Source organism: Hippocampus bargibanti, linkage group LG14, assembly GCF_051943395.1.
Source record: "Hippocampus bargibanti isolate YZ-2025 linkage group LG14, ASM5194339v1, whole genome shotgun sequence".
In the NCBI taxonomy this organism is placed as follows: Eukaryota; Metazoa; Chordata; class Actinopteri; order Syngnathiformes; family Syngnathidae; genus Hippocampus; species Hippocampus bargibanti.
The window spans coordinates 13,293,935-13,321,098 of record NC_142747.1 but is presented as its reverse complement, the minus strand read 5'-3'; the positions used below and the strand labels follow the sequence as shown (position 1 = coordinate 13,321,098).

Below are 27,164 nucleotides of genomic sequence, written 5' to 3'. Positions count from 1 at the left end.
CACACACACACACACACACACACACACACACACACACACACACACACACACACACACGCGCGCGGGCACACACACGCGCGCGGGCACACACACACACACACACACACACACACACACACACACACACACACACACACACACACACACACACGCACGCACACACACGTACAATCAGATGGATTTCATGGGCAGATGTTCGTTGTGTCCCGGCTGTTGTAGCTCATTGTCGTTTGGTGGCTGAATAGCAATGTGACAGCCGCACTCACATTAGTCTGAATCATTGAGAGCAAGGGGACTGAATCGGTTCCTCAAGGGGCTTAAACTTGCATGTTTTGGATGTTTCGCTTGCCCAACACACCTTATTCAAATGATCAGCGCATCAGTAGAAACCAGATTATGATTCTGATCATTTAGTTCAGGAGTTTTGGAGAAAAAAAAACAATATGCAGGACAGTGGTCCTTGTATGTCTATGTGATTTGTATTGCAAATAAAATAATAAATGTTTGTTCTTTCATGGTTTCATTAAAAAAAGAAAAACAAAAGAAGTCCAAGATAGCGCCTGAGTCAGCAGCCGTCAGCAAAAGCCTTGCTTTTTTGTGCCTGTAATGGGAAGCATTTTCACAGCCCCGCTTTGTACAGTGGAATGCGTATGTGGAACTGTCGCGGCTTGGAATTGAAGCGGATTTACTGTGCATGGGACAGGAGACGTGAGACAATCTGTTTTCGTCAATGGATGGTACAGCTTCGTGTTTGCTTTCAACATTTAGCTTGTAGCAGATTAGCTTGTACCATGACGTCCCTGATCCACTGGTGAAAAGGATTATTTGATCCTCTCCTCTTTCATCTAGAACTGCATCATACAACAAAGAGGGTGCAGAAAGTGCTTAAGATTCAATGACTGTCTGTGTCTTTTGTGTTGTGTCACATTATTTGTTATTTAGTTTTTTTGTTGTTGTTTTGACTTTTAGAGGGCACTGCGAGAGTGACTGCCTTTACAGCAGGTCCTGTATTTTGTTTTTCCACTTGTTCCTTTCGTTTCCTCTTTGATCACAGCAGCTGTGAAATGTAAATTTCTTCACTGCGAGACTAATAAAGACGAATCCATTTTTTTAGCCTATGGCGTTTATCATGATAAGTTAGAATTAAGCTTGTGGACATGACTTAATTAGTTGGGGGTTGGGGCGATGGTCAAGATCAAGATCATTTCAAGGTGGAATACCTGTTGGCAAGCATGTCTACTCTCTGTCGTATGCGCTCCGAGTAGATGTTGTTCTGGCTGATGAGGCTCTCGCCGGCCTCAATGACAGCCTTGATGCGATGTAGGTTGAGCTCCATGGTGGTGGTGAAGTCCTTGTGCTTCTTCACCGCAGCTTCCACTGTTTCCACTGTGGTGGGAAGCTCCACGTGGGCCAGCGCCGACTCCTACAAAATATATAGCCAATCTTATTTTTATAGAAAAAAAATGTCTTGGATTTTCTTTTTCTTCACATTGGAGTTGGGTTCTGCACTCCTTTACTTACCTGGTTGTTGATGAAGGACTCTGCCTGTTTGACATCACGCAGGAACAGGTGGAATATATGTGCCTGCACCAGCACATCCCGCCGGCTCTCCCACATTTCCAGCAGTTTGTTCCAGCCCACGTCCAGTTTCTGCAGCCACTGCTGCAGTGCGGCCTGCGGAAGAGGAGCCTCCTCAGACTCCAGAAGCTCGTTCATCGCCTGCAGACGCTCGTAGTCCTCCTCGTAACTGCGGAGGAAAACTGTTCAGTTTGTCATCCATCCATCCATCCATCCATCCATCCATCCATCCATCCATCCATCCACCTACCCAAACCCCAGCCAATTCCATCCAACCCCCACCTAAATCCATCCATCAATCCATCCATCCACCCAACTTTGAGCCAAATCATTCCAATACTCGCCTAAAACCAACCATCCATCCACCCAACCCCCAGCCAAATTCATCCATCCACCTATCTGCCCAACCTCCACCCAAATCCATCCAACCATCCATCCATACACCCAATCCCCACCCAAATGTTTGTTCTTTCATGGTTTCATTAAAAAAAGAAAAACAAAAGAAGTCCAAGATAGCGCCATAACTCCATCCATGAATTCATCCACCCAATCCCCACCCAAATTCATCCATCCACCCATCTGCCCAACCTCCACCCAAATCCATCCATCCACCCACCCAATCCCCACCCAAATTCATCCATCCATCCATCCTTCCTTCATGTACGTGTTCTTTTTTAATCAAAGTAAGTATTTTAGTACATCTTATGGTGGTGCTGTGGTGCATTTAAGTCCAACATTTTGTGAACAAACGACAATTTTGGAAGTTCTGTGGTGTGTGGGGTGAATGAGAGTTAAAAATTGTGCGAAAAGGACTTTGTGTGTGTGTGTTTCAACCTTATGTGAAGAAATGGCTGATTGCTTTGCACTTTTTGTCAATAAATTTGATCGTTGTACAATCAAATGTTTGTTGAATAAAGGACAATGATTTGGAACTATTTTTACTGACTTGTGTGCTGCATTTGATTAAAAAAAAAATTCTGAACAAAGAATTGTGGTCCAGCTTGGAGCTGCGCACCGTCCAATTTCCTCCTTGAGTGCGGCGTGTTTATTGATGAGTCTCTCGGCTTCCTCCAAGTCATTGGGCAGCTGGTCAGAGGCGGCGGACATCTGAGTTTGGACCAGCCAGGTCAGAAACAAGTCCAGGTCCTGATGAGATACAGCAACAGGGGAATTAGATTGTTTTTTTTTAATACAGAATAGCTGTGGTAATGAATCACATCCAATTTAACCAAGTGTGTTGTTCACAATTTTCTTGGTTCTATGGATTATTTCTAGTCATCGTTTACATCTTTTATGTAAAGGGGAGGTTATCATGAAAACGATTACATCAAAGTCATTTTAGGACTATTTATTTGGCAGTTAATTGGCATGAGCGCCACCTGCTGACCTGGATGAAGCTTTGAAGTCTGCTGGCCACCAAAAGTGAGTCCTCACAGCCTTGCAGGGTGCGTTTAAGCTCTTCCCACTCCACACTGATGCCGTCGAAGGGAAGCAGGACCTCCGTGGCCCGGTTAGCGTGGGCTGTGGCGAGGTGCTCCGCTTCCTCCTGCATCAACGAAAAAAAATCTTAAACAAGTGGGGATATACCATATTTTCCGGTGTATAAGGCGCACCCCCAATGAATGGTGTTTTCTCAAACTTTTTCCATATATGAGGCACATTGGACTATATGGCGCACCATCAATGAATGAAAAACATTTTCTAAATATAATACATAAATAGATTAAAGTTTTCCAAATACAACCACCACATTATAAGGTGCTACAATGGAGTCTGTTACGCACTACTTTTTCTAAAGGGGAAAATGATGACACGAGTTGCAAGACCTGTTGTGGCTCAATATTACTTCTCATATAAGGAGCATCTGCATATCAGGTGCAAGGTCATATTTTTGAAGAAAATGGCTTTCGGGTGCACCTTATACACCAGAAAATACGGTGCAACCATTTAGTTTTTGCTGTTTTCAAAATGCCAGAGTTTTAAATTATTTTCACAAATCTACTTTTGTTTCAGAAATGCCTGATGTAACTTATTTAAATATGCAACTATTTTGGATGTGAAAATATATCAATTACATCAATAAGCAACTTTGAGGTATACTGTATTACTTTTTCTGAGTAATACATTTGTCTTATTTTGATAACTTTTTAAAATATAAAACATTTGAAGAAATATACATGACATTTTCAGAAATATAAATACATTTCAAGAAATACATGAATGTAAAAAAATCTGAGTTGATCAGGAATACACAAATTTGAATATAAAGGTAACATTTGACTTACGACCAAGTTCCGTTCCGACCAAACGGTCGTAAATTGAAATGGTCGTAAGTTGAAATACATTCAAAATGTTGAACAGAGACTCGGAGGCTAAATAACTCCCCTATGGTGCCATCACACGGTCGATTGCGGTGCGAGAGTGAGATGCTGGCTGGCTGGCCAAAATTGTCGTATACATTGACGGCCTGCTAGCACGTCGTGGTGCCAAGCGTAGAATTAAAATTGTAAAAATAGGGTCTGGAGGTCGTGGTCGTAAGTATGTAAGTCGAGCTGGTTGTAAGTCGGATGTTACCTGTAATAATAAACATTATTAGTTTTTATGAATTGTATTAATCAATTTTGCTTAACCCTCATATTCTGTTGAAAAAAAAATCATTATGTTGTGGGTCAATTTTACCCTTACGTAAAAATCCACATAAAACAGTCAAATAATAGGTGACATGAGCAACAACTGTTTCTGAGATGTTATAAACACACTTGAAAAGAGAGATAACATATTTTCTATCCTATTTGTATGTTTTAGAACTGGTTTGAAGAAAGGAAAAAGAAAGGATATCCAGTGCTTTAGTCAACACGAAAATAGAAACGGGTCAAATTCTCAAGCAATGCAAGACGGCATGACGTCACGAACTGGGGGCGGGACTTTCTGAAAATGCCCAATTCGCAGCTCAATTTTTTGCAGATTTTGGACACTTTAAGTCATTTTTATTGGTGTTTTGCATTTGAATAAAAATATCATTCTGCGTGTTTTGAGTATTTTAGATGCTATAAAACGTTTTTCTGATGTCAGTTACGAAACAAAAAAGTGACGTCGGTTGTCCTTTAACATCATATGAAGGTTAAAGACAAGCGCAAGCACTCCCATTTCCTCAACCTTCCTTCATATTTTTTTCCACCTGTCTTGCCGTACCTGTAGATGCATGAGCTTGGGTTCCAGCACAGACAGCGCCCCTTCCATTGTGGTGAGGCGGCGCTGCAGGGCCATAACGCCACCCAGATCGCTGCCAGCATACTGTGTTGCGTCGATGGCCTTGCGCTTCTCCTGGATCTGGGACTTGATTTCGCTACACTCCAGTAGGTAGTTCTGAAGGCGTTGCATGCTGTCCAGCTGGTTTTTCTTCTGCCCGAACAAACCCACGATGCTGTTCCACCTGCCAAGGAACAAATATGTTAAATAGATCACATGGTGTGTCCCACAGTATGCGCGTACGCGTGTGAATTCATGTGAGGGCACCACATCACTTTCCATCCTTATTCCTTTTGTCTGCATCTCCATCTCTCTCCTCATCCTCAACCATTTCCTGATCTCTCGCCTTCCCCAATAAATTCTCCCCCATCTCATGCCCATCACATACAAGATTTTCCACTCTGAACGTTCATTGAACTCCTCATAACTAACCTACTTAAGATCTTCCACCTCATGTCTCCATCATGCTCCTCATTTTCCCCAACGTGTGGTTCTATGCTGGACGTTGAAGTAGCGTTTGTGTCAGTACCTGGAGTTAAGATGATCCTGACAGCCTCTGACTTCCGTGGAGGACGGATGTCCTCCATCCAGAAGCTGCTGGACTATCTGGTTGACATCCAAGATCCTCCCCATTAGGCTATTCATCTCCTGGTCCAGGGACTCGAACCTGCGACCAAATAAAATACACAATTTAACATGATACTTTCCACGTAACGTTACAGTCCCCATGTAATGTCTTTGTGTTGTTATTTGTTTTGTTGTTTTTTTTTGTTCTTTTGACTTCAATGGCGCCGTGAGAGTGGCTGCCTTTACAGCAGCTCCTGTATTCTGTTTTTCTACTTTTTTTCCTTCCCCCTTCCTTTCATCCCTTTGCTGCTGTGAATTATGCATTTGTCCAGTGTGATAAATACAGTAATAATAAATTAACAAAGTCTTATCTAATATAATCTAACGATACTGTAGTTTGAGATTATTTTATTCTGCTATTTTTTTTCTATTGCTAATTGTTGGTTTTGCTTCTGTCAGGGTTTGGCGGGGAAAAAAAATAAAAACCCCTTTGCTCTACCTGTGCGCCACCACCTCCACATCCTCCAGGTTCTCAGGGATCTCCATTTTGTTGAGCCATTGCTCCTTTTCGTCTATCCAGACCTCGCACGCGTTGACTTCGCTGAACATGCGATAGACAGCCAGGGCGTCGTGGAGCCATTGCTGGCGGAGGACGGCCACCTCTACAACCTCCGTGTACAATTGTTCCACTTCTACCACCCGAACCTGCACGTCCTGCACAAAAGCGCACAGAAGCCATATACAGTGAGACCTCAACTTACAAACACCTTAACTTACATACTTTTCATCTTACAAACGTCAAATCTATGAAAATGAAACCTTATAATAAGCACTATTTTCATAATACACACCCACCACGGCTGGCGGAGTGATCTTCGGTGGAAGCACACGACCGAACAGCACCAACAGTGCTTATGGAAGGTCACTCTCCTTCCATAAGCCATCAACGACCATCAAAAAGGTAAATAAAACTTTATTTTACAGCACAGTTTATTTATTTAATTACAGTCCTCATGCAATTCCATGTGACCTTCGACCTCCAACGCCATTCCATCAAGCCATAAATGACCATCACAAATGTAAATAAAGTGACTTTATGATACAATGCAGTGTATTTGTTTCATTGCAATACAATAGCACATTTATTATATATAGAATAACGTATGTTGTGTGTAGTTTTAAGGCTTATTTAGTTGAAAAGTATATTTTATGGAAACCCGGGAACGGATTATTCCCATTTTAATGGTTTCCTATGGGAATTATTTTTTTGAGATACACACTTTTCGCCTTACACACTCTGTCTGGGAACCAATTAAGTTCGTAAGTTGAGGTCTCACTGTACATACATTTTATTAAACCCACACGAATTCTCCATTTTCTTTACATCTGTATAAAATTTTAGGGCTGAGCAATTCATGAAATTCAAATCTTACATTGCAGTGGAATGCAATTTTCAAATTGTTTAGGCTACAAATTGTGCGTGCAAAAGCTTTGCCGACCTCTTGTTCTCTGTAGCGCAGAGGCAGCAACGGCAAATGCTTGCGAAGCGCTACCACATGTAGCCGATGCTTGTCGATGTCCTCGCTGACACTGCGGTGCTTCTTGAGTAGCGAGCATGTGGAGTACTCATCATGCCCAAAGTCCTCGCTGGAGACCAGACGGTACGAGTCCTGCAGCCACACCACCAGGTCGTCAGTCTCAGTGGAGAACTGGAAGAAATTGAGCGCTTCCTGTAGGTGGCCGAGGCGTTGTGCTGCTTGATCTTCGAGCCGTGTCCACTCATCCGTCACGTCCAGGATGCGCTCTTGGATCCCCGCTGTGCCTATAGTCTTCTCATTCAGAATCTGCTGACCGCGCTCGATGGTGGTCTGGAAATGGTACCACATCATTGAGTTTTGAGGTTTATCGGGAGTCGGGGTGATTGACAATGACTTTATTTATTTTTACAAAGTACTGAGAGCCAGAGTACTCTTTGTCTGAATTTTTTCATATAAGACAATGACAATAAATTGTGATTCCTCAATATGTCAAATTGCTGTAGGATTGCACCAACAACCGCCCAGGATGTACTTGATTTGATTTGTGTATCTATGCATTTTTATTTATGTATCTATTTATGCATTTATTTATATATTTATTTATGTACTCATTTATGTATGTATTTATTTATACATGTTTATGTATTTATGTATGTGTTTATTTATTTGACAATGTGTCTAGTTATCAAAGTCAAAAGTCAAAAGTCAAAGTCAGCTTTATTGTCAAATATGCTAATGTGCATGACATACAGCACAGATGAAATTACTGTCCTCTCGGACCCAGCATGCAAGGCACTTATAATTACTTTAACAAACAAACATGAAAACGCCAATTTGCCGGGAGAGGGGAGCCGCTGCGTGTGCTATAAAACTGTATATAATAACTTATAAATACAATGTAAATACAAAAAAATATTTATTTATTTGTGTATGTATGTATTTATGCATGTATTCATGCATCTATGTATGCATGCATGCATGCATATATGCATGTATGTATGTAATACTAATAATAATACATGCGCTTTTCAAAGCTCTCAAGGACACTTCACAGTCACAGACAAGCGTATGCATGTATGTGTGCATGCATGTATTTATCCATCTATGCATTTATTTATGGATTTATGTATATATTTATTTATTTGGCAATCTATAAAATTATTTAGGCGCCTATAAATACAGTGTAAGAAATTTTAAAAAAGTATTTATTTAGTTGGTTACTTATTCATTTATTTATTTATTTATTTATACATTCATTTATTCGTTTGTTCATTTATTCATTTCGTCATTTATTCATTTCTTTCTCTATTTATTTTTCTATTTCTCTATTTATTTGTTTGTTTGTTTAGTTAGTTATTTTGCCATAAGTATCAGTGGCTGGAATCGGCAGTGACCACTTTACCCAACACCTTAAAACACAGGTGTCACAGTCAAGGCCCGCGGGCCAAATCCAGCCCACCACATCATTTTTTTCGGCCCGCGAAAGCAAATCAAACTTGTTAAATTCCATGATGATTGCTAAAATCTGAGTCAAAATTTCATATTTTTGGATGTCAACCACAATAAAAGTCATTATTCTTGACTTCAGATTTGAATTCGAGTTATTCATTAATTTGTTGTGTGCTCTACATGTAATATTTGAAGGGATTTAAACATTCTAATGGGTTCCCCAAATTCATAACGGCCCTCGAGAGGAAACCATAACTACAATGTGGCCCGCGGCAAAAAATGACTTTGACACCCTTGCCTTAAAACAAGGCCCGTATTAAAGGTTTCAAGCTTGGTCAATTTAGTGTTTACAGCCAGAGCCAGGGTATTAAGTTAGGCTTTCAAATTTGAAAACCTCTATCTTTATTAAGCTACGCCCTGACAGAGGTATTCAGACACAAACTCACATGCAGGACACACACAGAAACACACACCTCCAGCAAGGCTCGGTGGGCCATGAGTTCTCCGGCTAAGGTTTTATGTTTCTGGAGTAATTTGAGTACGCTGCTGAGGTCTTTCCCATAACCCTGAGCCCCCAGGATGGAGCTCTTTTCCCGAATCCACACCTCAGACTCCTCCAGATACTGTTTGGAGGACACATAGATAGCATGTTCGTATTTCTGGACAAAAGTTAACCTTCCATCTCAAACCTGGAAAAAGGCCCATAGCTGCCTAGACTCCTCCAGCTCAGAGCGCCGCTTGGCTGCCAACTCCTTCAGCTCTTCTAGGCAGGACGACACGTGATTGACCCGGTTACAGATCACTTGTGGGTCGCACGGCTGGTAACCTTGGAAATGGCAAAGAAAGCAGTCAATCACGTCGCTCACTGGGATGCAGGATGCACATTTTCATGGTTGCTACCGTCTTCACAGGTGAATTAATGTGTGTGTACCCTCGATGGTGGTAAATTTGAGTGCAGCAGCATTGAGTGTCTCCACCCTCTCGGCCTGCACCCCAATGTCGGCTTCCTGCAGGCTATGCTTCTGAAGCAGGTCGTCCACCTCTAAAAGATGCTTCCCAAAGTCATTGGAGAGAAGTTGGGCCTAGGGGGGAAATGGGTACACATTTTATAACATTGAATGGATATATTTGGAGGTTCTTGACAATGTGGCAAAGTGTGGCCCCTGGGCCAAAAAAACTAGTGTTTTTCAAGCTCGCCGGCCGTTTCATAATAACAAGATACCCACCATATTAGTTACATTCGTGTATCATTTTTTTTCACCTAGAACTGGATATTTAAAATGTACTGTCTATTTTTTTTTATTTGCAAAGCATGAATAGATCCCATCCCATTAAATCGGTCAATAAATCTATTGTAAGTAATACAAAGACATCCCATTTATAAAATAACAATTTGACATATTCTTCTTTTCCTTTCGTCTTTTCCCTTCCAGGGGTCGCCACAGCGAATAAGTGTCCTCCATCTTCAGAGGGTTGATCCACATGTTTGTTTTGGCCAAGCTTTTACGTCGGATGCCCTTCCTGACACAACCCTCTGTATTTATCCAGGCTTGGGACCGGCACAATAAGACGTATGTCCCTTTGTGGCTACAGAACAAGGAAGTCGCTCAGTAAAAGGCTCCTTTTACCATTTTTAAAAGATGATTGTTTAAATAATTTATTGGCAAAAATAGAACACTTAGTAAAATACAGTTGATGTTTTCATCATCATAATACGTACATTGTAAAATAAAAATAATATATGTAATCTAGTCAGATTTGGGAATATTTATGAATGAAGGGTGGGATTCAGCAACTGATGAACTTCCTTCATAAAATATTATAGGTACAATTCACAATGCATGGTAAAATCCATATTGCGTGAGCTTTTATAGGTCAAACTGTAAAAGTCAGGATTTGTTATTAAGTGAAGAAAAGTGATTCATTTTTATGTTAATCATATTTACTTATTTTTTGTAACCTCCTCTACAAATGACCGATGGACCATTATGTCCATTTTAAAAGTTTAACATGGCCCCGATGTACAAAAGTTTGGCCAGTACTATTCTAAAACCTGAGCTACCTGTGTGTCCTCCATCCAGTCGATCATGTAGACCATGTCCTGGAAGGTCTTCTGCAAGGCCAGGTTTTTCTCCAGCCGCATTCGCCTGCCTACCAGCAGCTCCTTCAGCAGACTCCACTGTCCCAGGATGTTCTCCTTGCGGGCCAAGATTCGGCGGATATCGTAGTAGTTCTCCACTTCCACCCCGGTAGCCAGTTCCACCACCACGCTAATTCGCTCCTCATATGAGGCGATATCCGCCTCGATGGCCTCGTGCTTCTTCATGGCCGCCTCAACAGCAGGGAGATCGTAGCCAAAGTTGTCCTACATGGGGCGGAGAAGATCTTAATGGATCATTTTGGACCTGTTGAACTTCAACCCCAATATGTCCTTGCAGGACATAGGCATGTTTCCAAGCTGAAGACTGAGTTTCTTTTAGATTGTTCGAGTCGGAAAGGACTATTAAAGGTAAAGCCAGCTTTCCAGTGATGCCACCTATTTTCTTGTATATTGTCATTTAGTCTGTCTCTGATATTCAGAAATCGATACGGTTGATAAACAATAGCTAGAGAGAGCTAGCTAGATTGCTAAATAGCTAGTAGATAGCTTGAGAGCTAGTAGATGGCTAGATAGCTTGTAGATAGCTAGCTCGATAGCTAAATAGATACAATACATAGATAGATAAATAATTAGCAAAAAATCATGCAGGACTGAATCTGACTTCTACATTGGAGCCTGCTAGGATATCAGTAAATGTGTTTCGGCCATTCACGGATGGTTACCAATAGAAATGACTGTTGAACTGAAAGTCATCCACTGATGAATGTAACTGCTACTTTGACATTTTTATGAGTGAGCTTTCTTACACGACAAATGGAAATGTCCCAACAAAGATTTTCAGCTGCTACGGCTATTCAAGGATGATTACAGTTGGGGATAACTTTTTAATGGAAAAAAATCATACAGGGATTAATCTTTTTTTTTATTCCAGACAAGAGGCAGGCAACCCGTGGCTCAGGAGCCGCAAGCGGCTCTTTCGTCCTTGTTATTGGTCTGTGTGGCTTGAGAATTTTTTTATTTACAAACACCGGGTGTTTGGGTGTTGTTCTTCACAGTACCTGCGACACGAGTCTCTGGTTTTCATTGAGCCACGCTTGTCTCATGGTGGTCTTATGGTCAAAGCGCTGAGCCAGCAGCTCCAACTTTTCCTGGCGAATCAGCTCCTTCCGCAGGGCCACACCCCTCTCGTGCTCCGCCTTCTCAAGCCGTTCCCATGCCTGGAAAGATGCTACATAAGGCTAACTGATAAAAACTTTTAAAAAGGATCATATCTGGTACGACTACCTTGTTGATGTCGGAGATGAGCTTTCCTTCATGAGGCATGTAGGCTTTCTGGTTGTTAGCTCTGAGTTTGCTTTGAATGGTGAAGAGAAGTACCTCGAGGTTTCCCTTTTCCTGGAACCTGCAGTTTGGAAAAGTCATCTTGACATTTCTGACGTTATGGGGGAGGTTATTGGACAACCACATCGGCTATTTACTGTCTTCAAATCATAAACTGTAATTACAGAGTTAGTCAATGTAGATTCACATCAGACACGGGACGAACATGCAAACTCCACACAAAGCTGTTAAAGACTCATTTTAAAATGATGTGCCTCATTTAAAGGAGTGAACTGTGGAAATGAAAATCATTCCACTCACTTGATTGGCTTCTCGACGGTGCAGTAAGTGGTGAAGGCCTGCAGCTGCTGTTGAACACCTGTCAGTGAATTGGCAAACTTCTGGTTGCTAATGACAGCAATGGTCTTCTCAATCCAATCCAGCAGGTCTGACGCCAGTGCCTCGTACCGGCCCACCAGCTTCTCGGCCTCGATGCAGTTATCCAGGACCTGACGCGTATTATAACCGGTTGAATCAAAACACGTCCGGATAACGGAGTGAATAAAACTCTTGTTACCTTCCCAACTCTCTTGCCCTCCACGATGAGAGCTTTCATCTTGGAGAAGTAGTGGTAGTAGGAGACCACATAGGTGATGATAGACTTTTCATCTGGGTTCTCTGTGTTTACATCTACACATGAAGCAATGTGAATTATTTATAGAACTTTTTTAAAACTCAATCACTGCCAGATGATGTGAAAAAATGTGTGCAGTGCCAGGGTTTTTGTCATTTTGACTCAAATTGCAGGACCCACAGAATATTGAGATTTAGGACTACATAAACCACAGGTGTCAAAGTCAAGGCCCGGGGGCCAAATCCAGCCCGCCACATATTTTTTTTCGGCCCGCGAAAGCAAATCAAACTTGTGAACTTGTCCATTATACTTGCTAAAATCCTAACCAAAATGTCATATTTTTGGATGTAAACCATAATAAGTCATTTTTCTTGACTTCAGATTTGAAAACTAGTTATTATTTTATTTAGCGCTCTGTATGTAATATGTGGAGGGGATTTAAACATTCTAAGGACTTCCCCAAATTCATAACGGCCCTCGGGAGGAAACCATATCTACAATGTGGCCCGCGGCAAAAAACGACTCTGACACCCCCGACATAAACATTCAATTAAGGGTAAGAAACCTTAGACACTCTATCATTCGAAAAAAAGAGTTAATTCCCAAGTTATATGGTTCTGGAGTCGTCTGACCTTGAAATGGGGGCGGCTGTCCAAAATACAATACAATACATAAATATTGATTTATATACCGATTTAACATCAGCTTAAACTGTAACAAAGTGCTAACATGGACAAAAGGCAAATGCTGCCCTCTCATGGAAGGGAAAACATTGCCATAAGCATTTTATCAGCACTCCTCGCAAGAAAAACCAAAACCCGAACAAATTTGGGAATGGCACTCCACGTCATGCTTTTCAATTCCCGAATAAATTCGGGAATATCAATGAATGAGTTAAAGGACAACCGACATCACTTTTTTGTTTCCTAACTGACATCAGAAAAACGTTTTATAGCATCTAAAATACCCAAAACACGCAGTATGATATTTTTAGTCAAATGCAAAACACCAATAAAAATGACTTAAAGTGTCCAAAATCTGCCAAAAATTGAGCTACGAATTGGGCATTTTCAGAAAGTCCCGCCCCCAGTTCGTGACATCACGCCAAGACGTCTTGATTTGCTCGAGAATCAAAACAATGGCTTCAGATTTGGAGAATATGCTTTCTTGTTACACATCCAGTTATAAATATGATTCAAATAGTTCTAAAGAGGGAAGCATACATGTTTGCAATCGATTAAAGAATTTATTCCGTGCCATTTTGAGGCAACATTGGGGGGAAATGTATCACCAAAAAAAGAGGCAGAAAATGGCGACCGAGCTCCCGTGAGGAATTAATCAGCCCGTTTCCACAGGCTGATGAATTCCTTATATGGAGCTTGGTCGCCCTCTTTTGGCTCCTTTTGGTGCAACATGACGTTTTCAGACCAAACAAGCACAGCAAAATGCATTGACGTGATGGAAGGACTGCTACAATGTCCTTTTTTTTCCCGTCAGGGGCATTCCTTCAGTGACGTCACGTACGGACTCGTCACCAACTCAAAAACAAAACATCCGGAATATTCAGCGAGAGTCTCGAACTTAAAATATAGCTATATGCGGTGGAATCTTTGTAAAATACGCTCAGTAGAAGTCATTTGAAGCCATTTTACAAATTATGGACACAACTTGTCCGGAGACGTCGGTTGTCCTTTAAGTGAATGAATGACAAGATCCAGTTCACCCTCAGGGTCCAGCAGTTTGGTGAGGCCCAGGTTCTGCTCTGCGACATTGAAGGCCTGCTGCAAGTTGTGAGTAGCGTTGGACCTGGTCAACTTGTGAAAGGCAATCAGATCCGGTCTGCAGTAAGAAAGCAGGTCACTCTTCAGACACACCTCACTTATAAAACACCTGAGTGGCATGTAAAATATCCCACTCAATCCAAGATGGGGAGTTATTTCAACCTGTGCCTGTGTATGAGCGCATTGAAAGCCAAGCCATCCCTCCAGCAGCTGGTGAAGTTCTGGATGTTCACCTCAGGATACCTAACAATAAATAAATAAAATAAATGAAATGTGTGTGTGTGTGTGTGTGTGTGTGTGTGTGTGTGTGTGTGTGTGTGTGTGTGTGTGTGTGTGTGTGTGTGTGTGTGTGTGTGTGTGTGTGTGTGTGTGTGTGTGTGTGTGTGCGTGTGTGTGTGTGTGTGTGCGCGTGCGACCGTGTTTTGTGCATATGAATGGTGTTTCTTTTAATGTGGACTCCCTCACCCGGCAGTTTTCATCTGGCACCACAGCAAGAGAGCATCTTTGGCCGAGCGTGTCTCCCTGTTGTCAGCTGTGGCAATCTTGATGACTTGGATCTGTACAAACGGAATACAATACAATACAATACAATACACATTGAACAATAATGATTGACAACCCTACCTATAGGAAACATAATTTTGTAAAGTGTGTAGCGTATACTGAATTTAACTCATTCACAGCCATTCACGAACTTATTCCGGAATTGAAAATATGACGTAGAGCGCCATTCCCAAATTTGTTCAGGTTTTGTTTTTTCATGCTTGGGTGGCGATAAAGCGCTGGCCATGGCCTCTGGTAATGTTTTTTTTTTCTTTTCCACAAGGGGGCAGCATTTCCCTTTTTCCACATTAGCACTTTGTTCCAGCTTTAGCTGTCGTTAAAACGCGAAATAAACCAATATGTATGTATTGCATTGCATTTTGGACAGCTGCCCTCATTTCAAGATCATATAACTCCGACCCATATAATTTAGGAATTAACTCTTTTTTTTCTGATGAAAGAAGAGAGTAAGGTTTCTAATGCTGTATTGAATGTTGATGTAGACCTAAAACTCAATATTTTGTGGGTCCTGGAATTCAAGTGACAATGACAAAAACCCTGGCACCGGAGTGGACACATTTTTGCACGTCTGGCAGTGAATGAGTTAAAATATGGTTTGATTGTAAATATCATTTTATTTATGTTATGTTTGATTTAATATTTATGCTATGGGTTTTCTCTAGATATTGACTCATCTTATTTTATTGCATAATGTGTCTTTCTCCTTTACTTCAAATTCCACCCGTTTATAATTGATTCGGTCACAATTTTTCAATAAACACACATTTTCCAAAATGCTTCCACATACAGGATATAGATTAATGTGCATGATAATAATTTGAAAATATACCGTAGACACACAGTGGCTTATCAATGTGCACTGTGTTAAGCTCACATGAAAATAGGGAATCCCCTGAGACTGCAGAAGGCCTGGATGATGCCATAGAAATAGTTTACTGTTATGTCCCATTGGTATTAAACAGAGAAGCACGGGACCACCCTGGGCCATGGGCGCGTGCATTATATGACTCTTTCCATTGTGTGAGGCCTGGAATGACCCCTGCGGCTATGATTGACCTTAATAAAAGACCAAGCAGGTGATTGGCTGGCTCATTTAATTCATTATTTGGGGGGTGGGGGTGAGCCCCTCAATGCAGCTCAGCCTGGGGGCACCACATGACCGGTCACCCTTACTGCATTGTGGCTGTGGGGGTTGTGTATCTTTGTATCTGTGTTTTTCTGGGGGGAGGTAATCACTCAAGTCTCCAAAGCAGCAGTGGTCATAGATCAAAGCTCGACATAAAAATCAAAGTTTTTTTGCCTTAATTTGAAACACATGCTAATTGGTCAAGCATGTCGGACCTGCAGCATGTTGTGTTTTTGCTTGGTATACCTGGAAGCGGAGGATGATGGTCCAGATGAGGCCCAGTGTGAGGCGATGGTTGCCGTCCACAATGTCATGTGAGCCCACATTCTCTAGGTGGACCCTTTGCTCCTTAAGAAACTGAAGGGCTTTGTCCACGTTCTCCAAAGAGTGGATTCGCATGCGGCCGCGTGTTGGCCTTGGCTGTAGGGGCGAGAAGACAAATGGATTGCTGTTGTTTACAGCCCATAACTCGTATTTTCTGATGAAAGGAGTCTTTCAAACACTTCTAAAATGCACCCTATATGATTGAAGTCCATGACCGACACTTCCCAAACTGCTCTTCTCACAAACATGTTCTATTCGTGATATTGTATGCCGTTTTGTTGGGCAAGTGAAACCAATTGAAACTGATCTCATTTATTTTTGTAGACATGGAGAACCCCAGGGTACGGTCTTATTGTTGGATTTTTAAAAAATATTTGTTCATTGTCTTCTGATATAATCAATATTGCATGTATTTTTAAAAACACACCCCTCCTCATTTGGGCAAACAGTTATTTTACTGGCTATGTATTTCAAAACTAGTTATCAATCCAATTGTTGTGCACCAATATAAGGTACTCAGATCCTGGGCTCTCACCAGCAGCTCTCCGCTGAGGACCTCAAGTAATCGCGTAAGCATGTAGCCGTCGCGCAGGTCATTGTAAAGGTCTGAGATGCGGCAGGACACTCGGGCCAGGTGGGAGTTAACCCATTTGGTGAACGTCTTCTTCTGGACGGCATCTCGCTCCTCTGTGGGTATTTAGACGAAAAGTATTAGGACATGAAGGAGTAGAGACAAATAAATATTATATACAAATACTTGTAAATATTAAAAAATATCTCAAATAAAAATATATAAAATGACATAAATAAATACATGTATATATAGTAATAATATAATAACAAATCTAATACAATAAAAATAAATTATATATATATATATATATATATATATATATATACAGTAAAGTCTCGTTATATCGATATTCAAGGGAGTCCGAAAAATATCGATATAACCGGGACTATCGATATATCCGACCATGTTTTCATGTAATTTTGTCCGTGCGTGCATAGAAATGGCATCGATATAACCGATATATCGATATAACGAGACTTTACTATATATATATATATATATATATATATATATATAAAAATACATATTAAGTAAATATAATACAATTATAATAATTAAGAATACTAAGAAATAATAATATAGCAAATATATAAATATAAAACTATTTTAGACAAATGAGCATGTATGACAGTATGACAGTGACAGTATGAGCAAGTGTATAATGTTCCATTGGGCTGGGCAATTAATCAATTTAAAGGATTACATTCCAGAAAACTTTTTTAAATTGTGTTACTTTTTTAAATAGTTTTGTTAATTCCCATTACCTGCCAGGGCTTTGATGCGAGAGCACTCAAACAACTTGGCGCTCGTGCACTCCGTTTCCCAAAATGCCGAACTGACAGGTCGGTTGTTGTTGTTCAGCTGGCGCTGGGCATCGGCGTTGTCCAGGTCCGGCGAAGCATTTGCCATGGCGCCACCAACACTCTACCACGCACATATAAATACACACATACAGTATATCCAGATTATTTACTGCAACTGCACTTGTTGCATAAAATGCTCACTATTGGATGTGTTTCTAACAGAACAAATACCTCCATCAAAGCCAAAGTGTGAATAACAGTAAAAATAAATCGGGAAGGAAAAAAATGTAATTCAAAATTAAAATTGGAAATCTACCGTATGTAGACTGTGTATAAGGCGCACCACAGTATAAGACGCGCACTCAATGAATGGTGTATTTTTAAACCTTTTCCATATATAAAGCACACCGGACTCCAAGGTGCATCTTCAATGAATGAAAAAATTTTTTTTTACATGTAATGTATAAATAGAACAAAGTTTTCCAAATATAAGGCACACTACAATATAAAGTACTACAGTCGAGGCTGGAGTTACGTACTACTTCATGTACAGGGGAAATGGAGTCAGTCGCATCTGACCGTGGTTGGGAGACATGTTGTGGCTCAATATTACTTCATGTATAAGGCGCACCTGCGTACAAAGCGCAGAGTCATCATTTGAAGAAAATGGAGGCTTTTGGGTGTGCCTTATACACCGGAAAATATGGTACTCAAATGGGTTCCTTAAAAAAATGGTGGACTAAATTCTAATTCACATAAATAACGAGAAATACTAAACTTGACTAAACCGACAACATAAGCCAAATTAAAATAAAATCACAAGCAAAAAAAAATGCTGAAAAATTAAAAAATGTAGAAATAAATAGATAAAAAATAAACATCTATCTGACAGGAATTCGGTTTTGTGCTGGAAAGTTTATTTTCAAATCCCACTGGGGACAAATGTAAAAATGGAAACTAATAGTTGAAGAGATGCTAGCTTGCTTCTTTGGTATATTAACTTTGGCCTTGAGCAAGGCACGTTGCATATGACACAGCTCAAGTAAAGTAACATTCCTTTCCCTCTGCAATCTCCTAGCATTCATTTTATTTTATCCAGTGTGTCATGAGCAACACACTTGGAGACCAATGCTGTACAGATAAAAATAAAATGGGCCAACGAGACGCAGAACCGCCTTCCAACACACAAAAAGTATTCATGTAACAAAGAGTGAGTCAGATGCCGAGTGTTAATCAAGTCATATGGTTCCTTGCAGGCATATTTCCCCTTTTTGATCTGAGTCCTCATCAAAGCTGTCACTCTCTGGTCAAAGTGTCAAAATTAAATCAATCAATAATTGATGCAAACACCTGAACAACAGCTAGCTTCGGGGAGCCTGCTCACGTCCCAGCACTTCAAATGACAACAAATACAGTACCGTACATTTACATGTAGCCGCTAGCCATTAGCTTCAACCAGTGACACAGACAAGCTCGATTACAATTGATCCATGGTAACTCAAAGTACTCATAAACAAATGACCTGTTAATTTATTTTTCTAAAAGATTCTTAGTAACTGTTCAAGTGTGCCACATCGTCCTGTTTGTTAAGAAGTGCATTTGCACAAGCTAAAGTCAAAGTCAGCTTTATTGTCAAACATGCTAATATGCATGGAATACAGCAGAGATGAAATTACTGTCCTCTCGGACCCAGCGTGCAAGGCACTTATAATGACTAACAAACATAATAAACACGAAAACGACAAAGGATTAGAACCTAGTCCTAATGCTATTTTGCTACTCTAATGTACAAGATTGACTCATAAAAAAATGTTATTTTATGCTCAGACCTTCCTGTGTTTATTTTCCCTTTGCCCAATACAGCACTGTACTCCCTTGTTATGTCATCCAATCATCGAGCTATCCATCGTTAGAACCATTTTATGCCAATGACAGATGTGCGGGAGACTATCCACGCTGACTTCAGGCAGTACGCAAAGGATACCTTGAACTGGTTGCCAGCAAATCACATGACACACAAAGACAAACACTTTACAGAAATCTCTCCGGTTGCAAGGTAGAACGATCAATTAACCAACCATGGTTTGTTTTTTTTTTTTTTTTTTTTTTTTTTTTTTTGGGGGGGGGGGGGGGGGGCAGGGATAGTGAAGGAAACTGGAGTACCCGAAGAAAACCCACACATGCAATAGGAGGTGATGAAAACTCCACACTGCAGCCTGGATTCGAACAGTTGACCTTTGCACCGCGAGGCGGCCGTGCTAACAAACTTTGCACCACACCACTGTTTGTAATGTCATTGCTTAAACAATAATTTCAGAGTATGTCAGATGACTTTGGGTGAGAAGTGGGGTACACTGGACAATAGCAGAGCCAAATAGAGGGCACACACTGGTGAACAAAACACCAGCATTTACACTTCTGAGCAAGTTTTAATCTTCAACCAATCTAAACTGACTTTTTTTTCAGAAGAGAAGCGAGCTATAGAATGAAATTGTCGCCAATCGCAGGTCAAGAAAAAACAATTAATACTCATTCATGGACAATTTAGAATCTTCAGTCAGGCTAACATGCCTGTTTTAGGACTGAGTGACTTAAGCTCCCCTCAAGCTTGAGTAGAATGTGAAATCTCCATGAAACTCAAACCAGATTCTATTCTTATTAAAAGTAGAAAGTGAGAAGGAGCAGTGCAGCTAGTGTGTGCTGTTGCAGCGATACCCGGCCTGCTGCTACTACAGTATGTGACCAAGGATGCTCTCACTTTCATGCGCCCTCTGACGTGCACCGTCAACAGTCGTCAAGCGTGCCCCATCCATCACATGTGCACCGTGCACGGACGAATCTCCGCAGTACGGTACCCCTGCAGCCTGACGCATGTCCGGATACCGACTCTCCTACCAACCGGTCCCCTCAGTTTAGCCCCATCTCTCTCCTTCTACTTCATTGGATTTTAACTTACTCGTGAACGCCAAGGACGGACCTCCCGGCGATTGAGTGCCCGTTCCCGGCTTGCTTACGACCGGCAAGTGCAAGCCGAGCCAAGGATTCCGCCGATCAAGTGCCGGGCCGGGAGTGCTGGCCTGGCTGCGGCTGCTGAGGAGGAGGATGATGACATCCATAAGAAGGACCCGCTCCTCTCCCCCCACCAGCGTTACCACCTGACAAAACCTCCTCCTCCTCGGCTTTCTCAACGTTGGGATGCGGAAAATAGCACCAGCAGCTTTGACAGGAGGGGCCAAGACAGACGTGGGGGGGGGGGGGGGGGGGGGGGGTAAGAGAGGGTGGGAGGAGAGAGAGAAAGCGAGATGGAGAGAAAGAGGGAGAGACAGACAGGCAGATTATAAAATACACACTAGAGGGCGCCATCTAACAACTGTATTTTGATCAGGACGACTCAAAGCAATAGATACAACATTAATCATATACAACAGTGAGTCATAAAATACATGTATGGGTAATTTTAATATATTTGGAAATATTGATGAATGAAATGTTGGGTTTATGAAAAAAAATCTGGAACAGCTATAAATTACAAAGTACGGTAAAATCCGTATCACGCAGGCGTCGAATTTTGGAATCCGAATCACATGAATATTTTTTGATGAGTACATATTTTTTTCTCTAAAACATGCACGTTAAGTCTCACGGTTTGTTCGGCAGACTCCCGGTTTTGACCACAATACTCACTTTATAAAGCAACTATTGACACAATACAGACAGTTCATTTGTAAGGTGAAAGAAAAGAAAATGTAAAAAACAAAATACATTTTTATACTCAATGAATGTATGCAGAAACAATAAAAGCATTTTTGTGTTTTACTTGCTTCTAAGTTATACTTTTTAAACACTCACATTATTTTAACAACACCACGAAGTCGCAAGTACGAAAATCTACCGATTTATGATTTCTGAAATTTAACGTACGCTTAAAAACATAAATGTGTGCGCCTCCCACACGTCACGGAAGGGATACTGCACCTTTAAATGAATTTAAGGGGAGGAGCTCAATGGAAGGCGGAAGCTGAACATCGCCTGACCGATTTATGACTGTTTATTTTAAATTTTGTTTTTATTTGCCTTCTGACACTCGGTGACCATCTCACAGTCAACAATGTCGGACTCAGTTAAGAACGTGCTTATTTTTGGTGCAACGGGAATGACCGGCTTGGCTACACTGCCTCTCGCCGCGGCTGCAGGTGAGATTCGACGGATGACATCACACTTTGACCTCTCGTAAAAAAACGCTGACTCACGTTTAAAATCACAACTATGCGAAAAAGAGATTCTCGGTTAAAAATGGGTCACATCGTGATTTTAATATGCCGTATAAAGTAATTCACATAGGAATGTCATTCATTTGTTTGTAGAAAATACTAGTTGTACGATTAGTACAGTCGGCAAGCGATTTTATGTACCGCTCAAAATAATAATAATAATAATAATAATAACATCACCCTCATCTAAATTAGAAATTTGTATGTGAATGCTGAAGAGATGTGGAATGAATTACAATATACAAAATGTTGCATGAAATACATATTAAACGTTTTCCATCAATTTCTCATCTAAATTTTGAATTTGCAAAAAAAGTAAGATCTTGTTTGTTTGACAAATAGTTGTCAAAATGTACTTAATAAGAATATTTTGACGGTGAATGGTGGAAATTGGTTGAGAAATTTAGAAGTCTTAATTTCAGAGAGTGAATTTGCATTAAATTGGAATTTTTAACAAATGGATTTTTTTTCAAATAGTATATTCTTTTAATTGAAAAAAGATAATTATTTGCATTAGTTTCTCTTGGACAAAAAAAAAGTGTTTCATTTATTTTGCCATGTAGACTAAAAGGCTTTCGGTTAAATTAATAGCAATAATGGTGCTTCACTGGTTAACTAATGTGACTAAGCAATGATGGACCTGGTCCTAAAACTGTTGAGTCATGTTACATTGGCACAGTGATGATGGATGCTTGTTATCTGGTTTGTGCAGGAGGGGCGATGTCACTCTGGCTGTGAGGTCAAATTTGGGGGTGCGTGCAAGTGTGCGTGTGTGATGGCCAAGGAGACATTGTCAGTTACATCTGCTGATTGCGATATCATCGAGACTGGATTGTTTTCCCAAGAGAAATATTTAGTCCCTCAACGTTTTAGTCTTGTCCAAGCAGACAGCCCCTTATGTATTTCCCTTTTTTTTAAATGAGTTTTAATTCATCTTTAGAGGAAGTTTGTTCGTTTTTGTCCATATTCTTTGAGAACGTTTCGATTTTACAGTAAATTAGGTATTCATCGAGAGCAATAAAAGGTGACTCAATATTGTGAAATAAAGAAAACTACATTTCACGCAGCAAGACTGAAATACAGTAAAGTCTTATTATATCGATATCGGTTATATCGATAGTACTGCTTATTACGAAACTATTTCTATGAACGTAAGGAGACAATTTACATGCCGCAGGATCGGTTATATCGATATTTTTTCCGACTCCCGAGAATATCGATATAACGACACTTTACTGTACATACATTTAAAATGAACAATGAAAGCTCATTTATGATATTGACTGGTGGTTAGATTTATTTCACTTTCATTATAATTACAGTAAAGTCTCGTTATTATTCAGTTTCGATGCTAAATATCAGTTTTTTTTTCTCCGTGCGTGCATAGAAATAGTATCATATAACATTTTCATTTAATTTTGTTCACATTTTTCCCCCAGTCTTATTTTTCTCCTCTAATGACATTGGTACCTACTTCAAATGAAGGTTTATTCCTCAGTTAAAGGACAACCGACGTCTCCGGACAAGTTGTGTCCATAATCGATGAGAAGGTTTCTTCAGCCGTCATCTGTACAAAAGTGAAGGTTTCGGACGTTTCGCCTCCTATCCAAGAGGCTTCGTCAGCGAACTAAAGTCTGACTGGTCGTATCGGCCCCATTTATATATCCCTAATGTCCAGACCTTAGGCCCCATTTATATATCCCTAATGTCCAGACCTTAGGGATATATAAATGGGGCCGATACGACCAGTCAGACTTTAGTTCGCTGACGAAGCCTCTTGGATAGGAGGCGAAACGTCCGAAACCTTCACTTTTGTACAGATGACGGCTGAAGAAACCTTCTCATCGATGGACCACTCCTGTACGACTGAGAGCTTACACAGACGTATTGTGTCCATAATGTGTAAAATGGCTTCAAATGACTTCTACTGAGCGTATTTTAATAAGATTCCACCGCATATAGCTATATTTTACGTTTTAAGACTCGCGCTGAATATTTAGGAAATCTTGTATTTGAGTTGGTGACGAGTCCGTACGTGACGTAACTAAAGGAACGCCCCTGAACGAAAAAAAAAGACACATTGTAGCAGTCCTTCCATCACGTCAATGTATTTTGCTGTACTTGTTTGGTCTGACAACCTCATGTTGCACCCAAAAGCCGCCAGAAGAGGGCGTCCAAGCTCCATATAAGGAATTTATCAGCGTGTGGAAACGGAGGTGGCCACAGGAGGTCGCCATTTTGTGCCTCTTTTTTGGGTGAGATATTTCCCCCAATGTTGCCTCAAAATGGCACGAAAGAAATTATTTAATCAATTGCAAACATGTATGCTTTCCTCTTCAGAACTATTTTAATCATATTCATAACTGGATGTGTAACAAGAAAGCATATTTTCCGAATCTGAAGCCATTATGATTCTCCAGCAATGCAAGACGTCTTGGCGTGACGTCACGAACTGGGGGCGGAACTTTCTGAAAATGCCCAATTCGCAGCTCAATTTTTTGCAGATTTTGGACACTTTACGTCATTTTTATTGGTGTTTTGCATTTGACTAAAAATATCATACTGCGTGTTTTGGGTATTTTAGATGCTATAAAATGTTTCTCTGATGTCAGTTAAAAAAACAAAAAGTGACGTCGGTTGCCCTTTAAGGTTTTTTTGGCATTGGACGTTCTACTTTCCTGAGTTATGCCAAACACTGGCCTTTTTATGACAGGGCAGCCAATTGCACAAGGGCACGGTCACATGTAACGCTCCTTGGCTCACCTGCACCCCTATTCCGCAGACTACAATGTAACGGTGCTCGTGCGAGACCCTGCCAGGCTGCCAGCGGACCACAAAGCTTCCAGGGTGGTAGTGGGTGACGTGCTGAACAAGGATGATGTGAAAAAGGCCATGGAGGGCCAGGATGCTGTCATCATCATCCTGGGAACTAGGAACGACCTCAGTGAGTACAAAATATAGAAATACAAAAGACAGTCAATACACACTGGTCGACTGCAAAAATTCACACAGACATGAACAAAAACACTTTGCCCACACATCCAAAAAATGACTCAGTCAACATAAATCGATGAAAAGGTTTCTTCAGCCGTCATCTGTACTTCTTTGAAGGTATTGGACGTTTCGCTTCTTATCCAAGATGCTTCTTCAGCGAACTAGTCATACTGGTAGTTAAAAACTATATAGATCCCTACTGTCCAGACACATGAAGGTACTGCTGCTCCTCACCTTTTTGTATCTTCAGAATTTTTGGTTTCATTCCCTATTGTTTCCTTCTGACATTTGGTACCCACAGCTTTTGAGTGCTCTCCTGATATGTTTTGACTGCTTTTTTCTCCCTTCAACACTTGTTGGTATTAGTTTAGCCCTATGCTGGAGGGTTCTGATAACTCCTAATTTGAGTTGTAGAGGGTGGTTAGAATCAAAAAGTATTGGTAAGAGAACCAACTAGCCTTTTTGGATTGTAAAGCAATTATAAAAGAGGACAGAGCACTAAAAACAGAAGTCAAAAAGTAAGTATTGGTCAGTGTGCATAGCCTTCTTAAAGACTTCTGTTTTTAGCGCTCTGTCCTCTTTTATAATTACTTTACAATCTAAAAGTCAGGACAATAGGAGCAATCAGTGGAGCTGCAGGGAGTAGTCCTCTGCTCACCCCCCCCCCCCCCAACCTGAGAGCAGGGACCTATCATAGCAGAGTCTGGCACCACCATGTCTGGACAGTAGGGATATATATATATAGTGCCGAAACTACCAGTGAGACTTTAGTACGCTGAAGAAGCATCTTGGATAAGAAGCGAAACGTCCGACACCTTCAAAGAAGTAGAGATGACGGCTTAAGAAACCTTTTCATCGATGGACCACTCCTGTACGACTGAGAGCTTACACAGACCTGTCAACATAAGCAAATTCTCAACACTCAAAAGTGTCCCATACACACCAATATGACTCTCATTCCTCCAAAAATGTGTACGTGTTGTGCTTCTGTCAGGCCCAACCACCGTCATGTCCGAAGGCACCAAAAACATTGTGGAGGCCATGAAGGCTCGTGGCATCCGCAAAGTGGTGGGCTGCATGTCAGGTACCTCACCTTAACGCCCGCTGGGTTCTTTTTCCGACTCTTTCCAAATGAGCTGTGTTCTTTTTTCCTCTTGTGGGTCAGCCTTCCTGCTCTGGGACCGCTCTAAAGTGCCGCCGCGCATGATACCCGTCACCGAGGACCACGACAGGATGTACGATCTCCTCAAGTCATCTGGCTTGGCCTATGTGGCAGTCATGCCGCCTCATATTGGCAGTGAGTGTTGGAGAACCAATAATAAAATTCAACAACAACAACAAAAACAAAAGATTCATTTTCATTTCTGATACAACACAGATGATCTTCCTCTGACGGAACAGTACGTGGCGACAGAGAACGCGCTGAGGGGCCGAGCCATCTCCAAACACGATCTGGGACACTTCATGGTCAATTGTCTGTCCACCAACGAATGGGATGGCAAGACGGTGGGCGTGTCGGGGGACTACAAATAGTTCAAATCACATCACAAACAATGATCATGACAATTGTTCGTTTTTTTTTTTTTTTTTTTTTTTTTAATAAATCAAATTGAAAAGTTCTCTGTGAGATATTTTCAAACAATGAAATTATTGCTTCAAAATATTCAAAAGCAACCTTCCTTTTTTCACAATTTAAAAGTGCTGTCAGCTGTATATCAAACTTTATTTTGTTGAAATCAGCTTGTTCCACCATTCACAAGTAGGTTTCTGAAATTGTACTAATTGTTTTTATATGCATATTCTCATTCCAACGTCTATTTCCAGGGCAGCCAATTTTTCCCCCCTCAGGTCAGCCTTCTGAATCAGTTCTGAAAGAAATGTCTGTCTGTTATTCATCCAGATATTTTTCAATAAAGGCTGCATGTCATCTTTGAAAATCCTACATTTTACTTCTCGTACTGGCCCACTAAATCAGTAGTCCTTAACCTGGGTTCGATCGAACCCTAGGGGTTCAGTGAGTCGGTCTCAGGGGTTCGGTGGATCCTCCGCCACAGAGGTCCACCCCTCAGTCTAGACTGCAGTTCGTAGGCACAGTCATTGGAAGAAGGGCTCAGTGAATGAGCACATGACACTGGTGGGGTTCGGTGCCTCCAACAAGATTAAGAACCACTGCACTAAATTGATAACCTGAACTGCATTGTAGACCCGTTTTTCACTACAAATTTGGCATGCTGGTTGCAGTTACACCTCTTGTCGTAGTTGAAATTGCAAATGAATCTCCCCAGGCATAA

General features: G+C 41.0%; 2 protein-coding genes across 4 annotated transcripts in view; one reads left to right on the top strand and one right to left on the bottom strand.

Moving 5' to 3' along the window:
• The window catches only part of sptbn4b (spectrin, beta, non-erythrocytic 4b), a 48,204-nt gene extending 27,385 nt beyond the window's left edge, over positions 1 to 20,819 (bottom strand). For all 3 annotated transcript variants that reach the window (XM_089014390.1, XM_089014391.1, XM_089014392.1), the window contains exons 1-23: positions 20,565 to 20,819; positions 17,570 to 17,729; positions 16,767 to 16,918; positions 16,154 to 16,327; positions 14,683 to 14,774; positions 14,380 to 14,460; positions 14,160 to 14,275; positions 12,380 to 12,492; positions 12,124 to 12,311; positions 11,767 to 11,884; positions 11,541 to 11,699; positions 10,444 to 10,746; positions 9,313 to 9,463; positions 9,071 to 9,207; positions 8,855 to 9,004; positions 6,894 to 7,262; positions 5,894 to 6,108; positions 5,357 to 5,494; positions 4,771 to 5,011; positions 2,966 to 3,124; positions 2,594 to 2,724; positions 1,522 to 1,747; positions 1,221 to 1,423 (exon numbers count right to left, since the gene is read on the bottom strand). In XM_089014390.1, coding sequence (XP_088870516.1) covers positions 1,221 to 1,423; positions 1,522 to 1,747; positions 2,594 to 2,724; positions 2,966 to 3,124; positions 4,771 to 5,011; positions 5,357 to 5,494; positions 5,894 to 6,108; positions 6,894 to 7,262; positions 8,855 to 9,004; positions 9,071 to 9,207; positions 9,313 to 9,463; positions 10,444 to 10,746; positions 11,541 to 11,699; positions 11,767 to 11,884; positions 12,124 to 12,311; positions 12,380 to 12,492; positions 14,160 to 14,275; positions 14,380 to 14,460; positions 14,683 to 14,774; positions 16,154 to 16,327; positions 16,767 to 16,918; positions 17,570 to 17,714 — 3,761 coding nt within the window. In that variant the 5' untranslated portion in view covers positions 17,715 to 17,729; positions 20,565 to 20,819. The remainder of the gene's footprint in view (positions 1 to 1,220; positions 1,424 to 1,521; positions 1,748 to 2,593; positions 2,725 to 2,965; positions 3,125 to 4,770; positions 5,012 to 5,356; positions 5,495 to 5,893; positions 6,109 to 6,893; positions 7,263 to 8,854; positions 9,005 to 9,070; positions 9,208 to 9,312; positions 9,464 to 10,443; positions 10,747 to 11,540; positions 11,700 to 11,766; positions 11,885 to 12,123; positions 12,312 to 12,379; positions 12,493 to 14,159; positions 14,276 to 14,379; positions 14,461 to 14,682; positions 14,775 to 16,153; positions 16,328 to 16,766; positions 16,919 to 17,569; positions 17,730 to 20,564) is intronic.
• A 791-nt stretch (positions 20,820 to 21,610) lies between these two features.
• blvrb (biliverdin reductase B) lies at positions 21,611 to 26,466 on the top strand. The gene is made up of 5 exons (XM_089012950.1): positions 21,611 to 21,801; positions 24,662 to 24,823; positions 25,868 to 25,957; positions 26,039 to 26,170; positions 26,252 to 26,466. The coding sequence occupies exons 1-5, from the start codon at positions 21,717 to 21,719 to the stop codon at positions 26,404 to 26,406; spliced, it is 624 nt and encodes a 207-aa protein (XP_088869076.1). The 5' UTR covers positions 21,611 to 21,716; the 3' UTR covers positions 26,407 to 26,466.
• Positions 26,467 to 27,164: the final 698 nt, after the last annotated feature.

Coding starts and splice junctions, on each gene's coding strand:
- blvrb (XM_089012950.1), top strand. CDS start 21,717: ATGTCGGACTCAGTTAAGAACGTGCTTATTTTTGGTGCAACGGGAATG. Junction 21,802..24,661: donor GCCTCTCGCCGCGGCTGCAG/GTGAGATTCGAC, acceptor CCTATTCCGCAG/ACTACAATGTAACGGTGCTC. Junction 24,824..25,867: donor GGGAACTAGGAACGACCTCA/GTGAGTACAAAA, acceptor TGCTTCTGTCAG/GCCCAACCACCGTCATGTCC.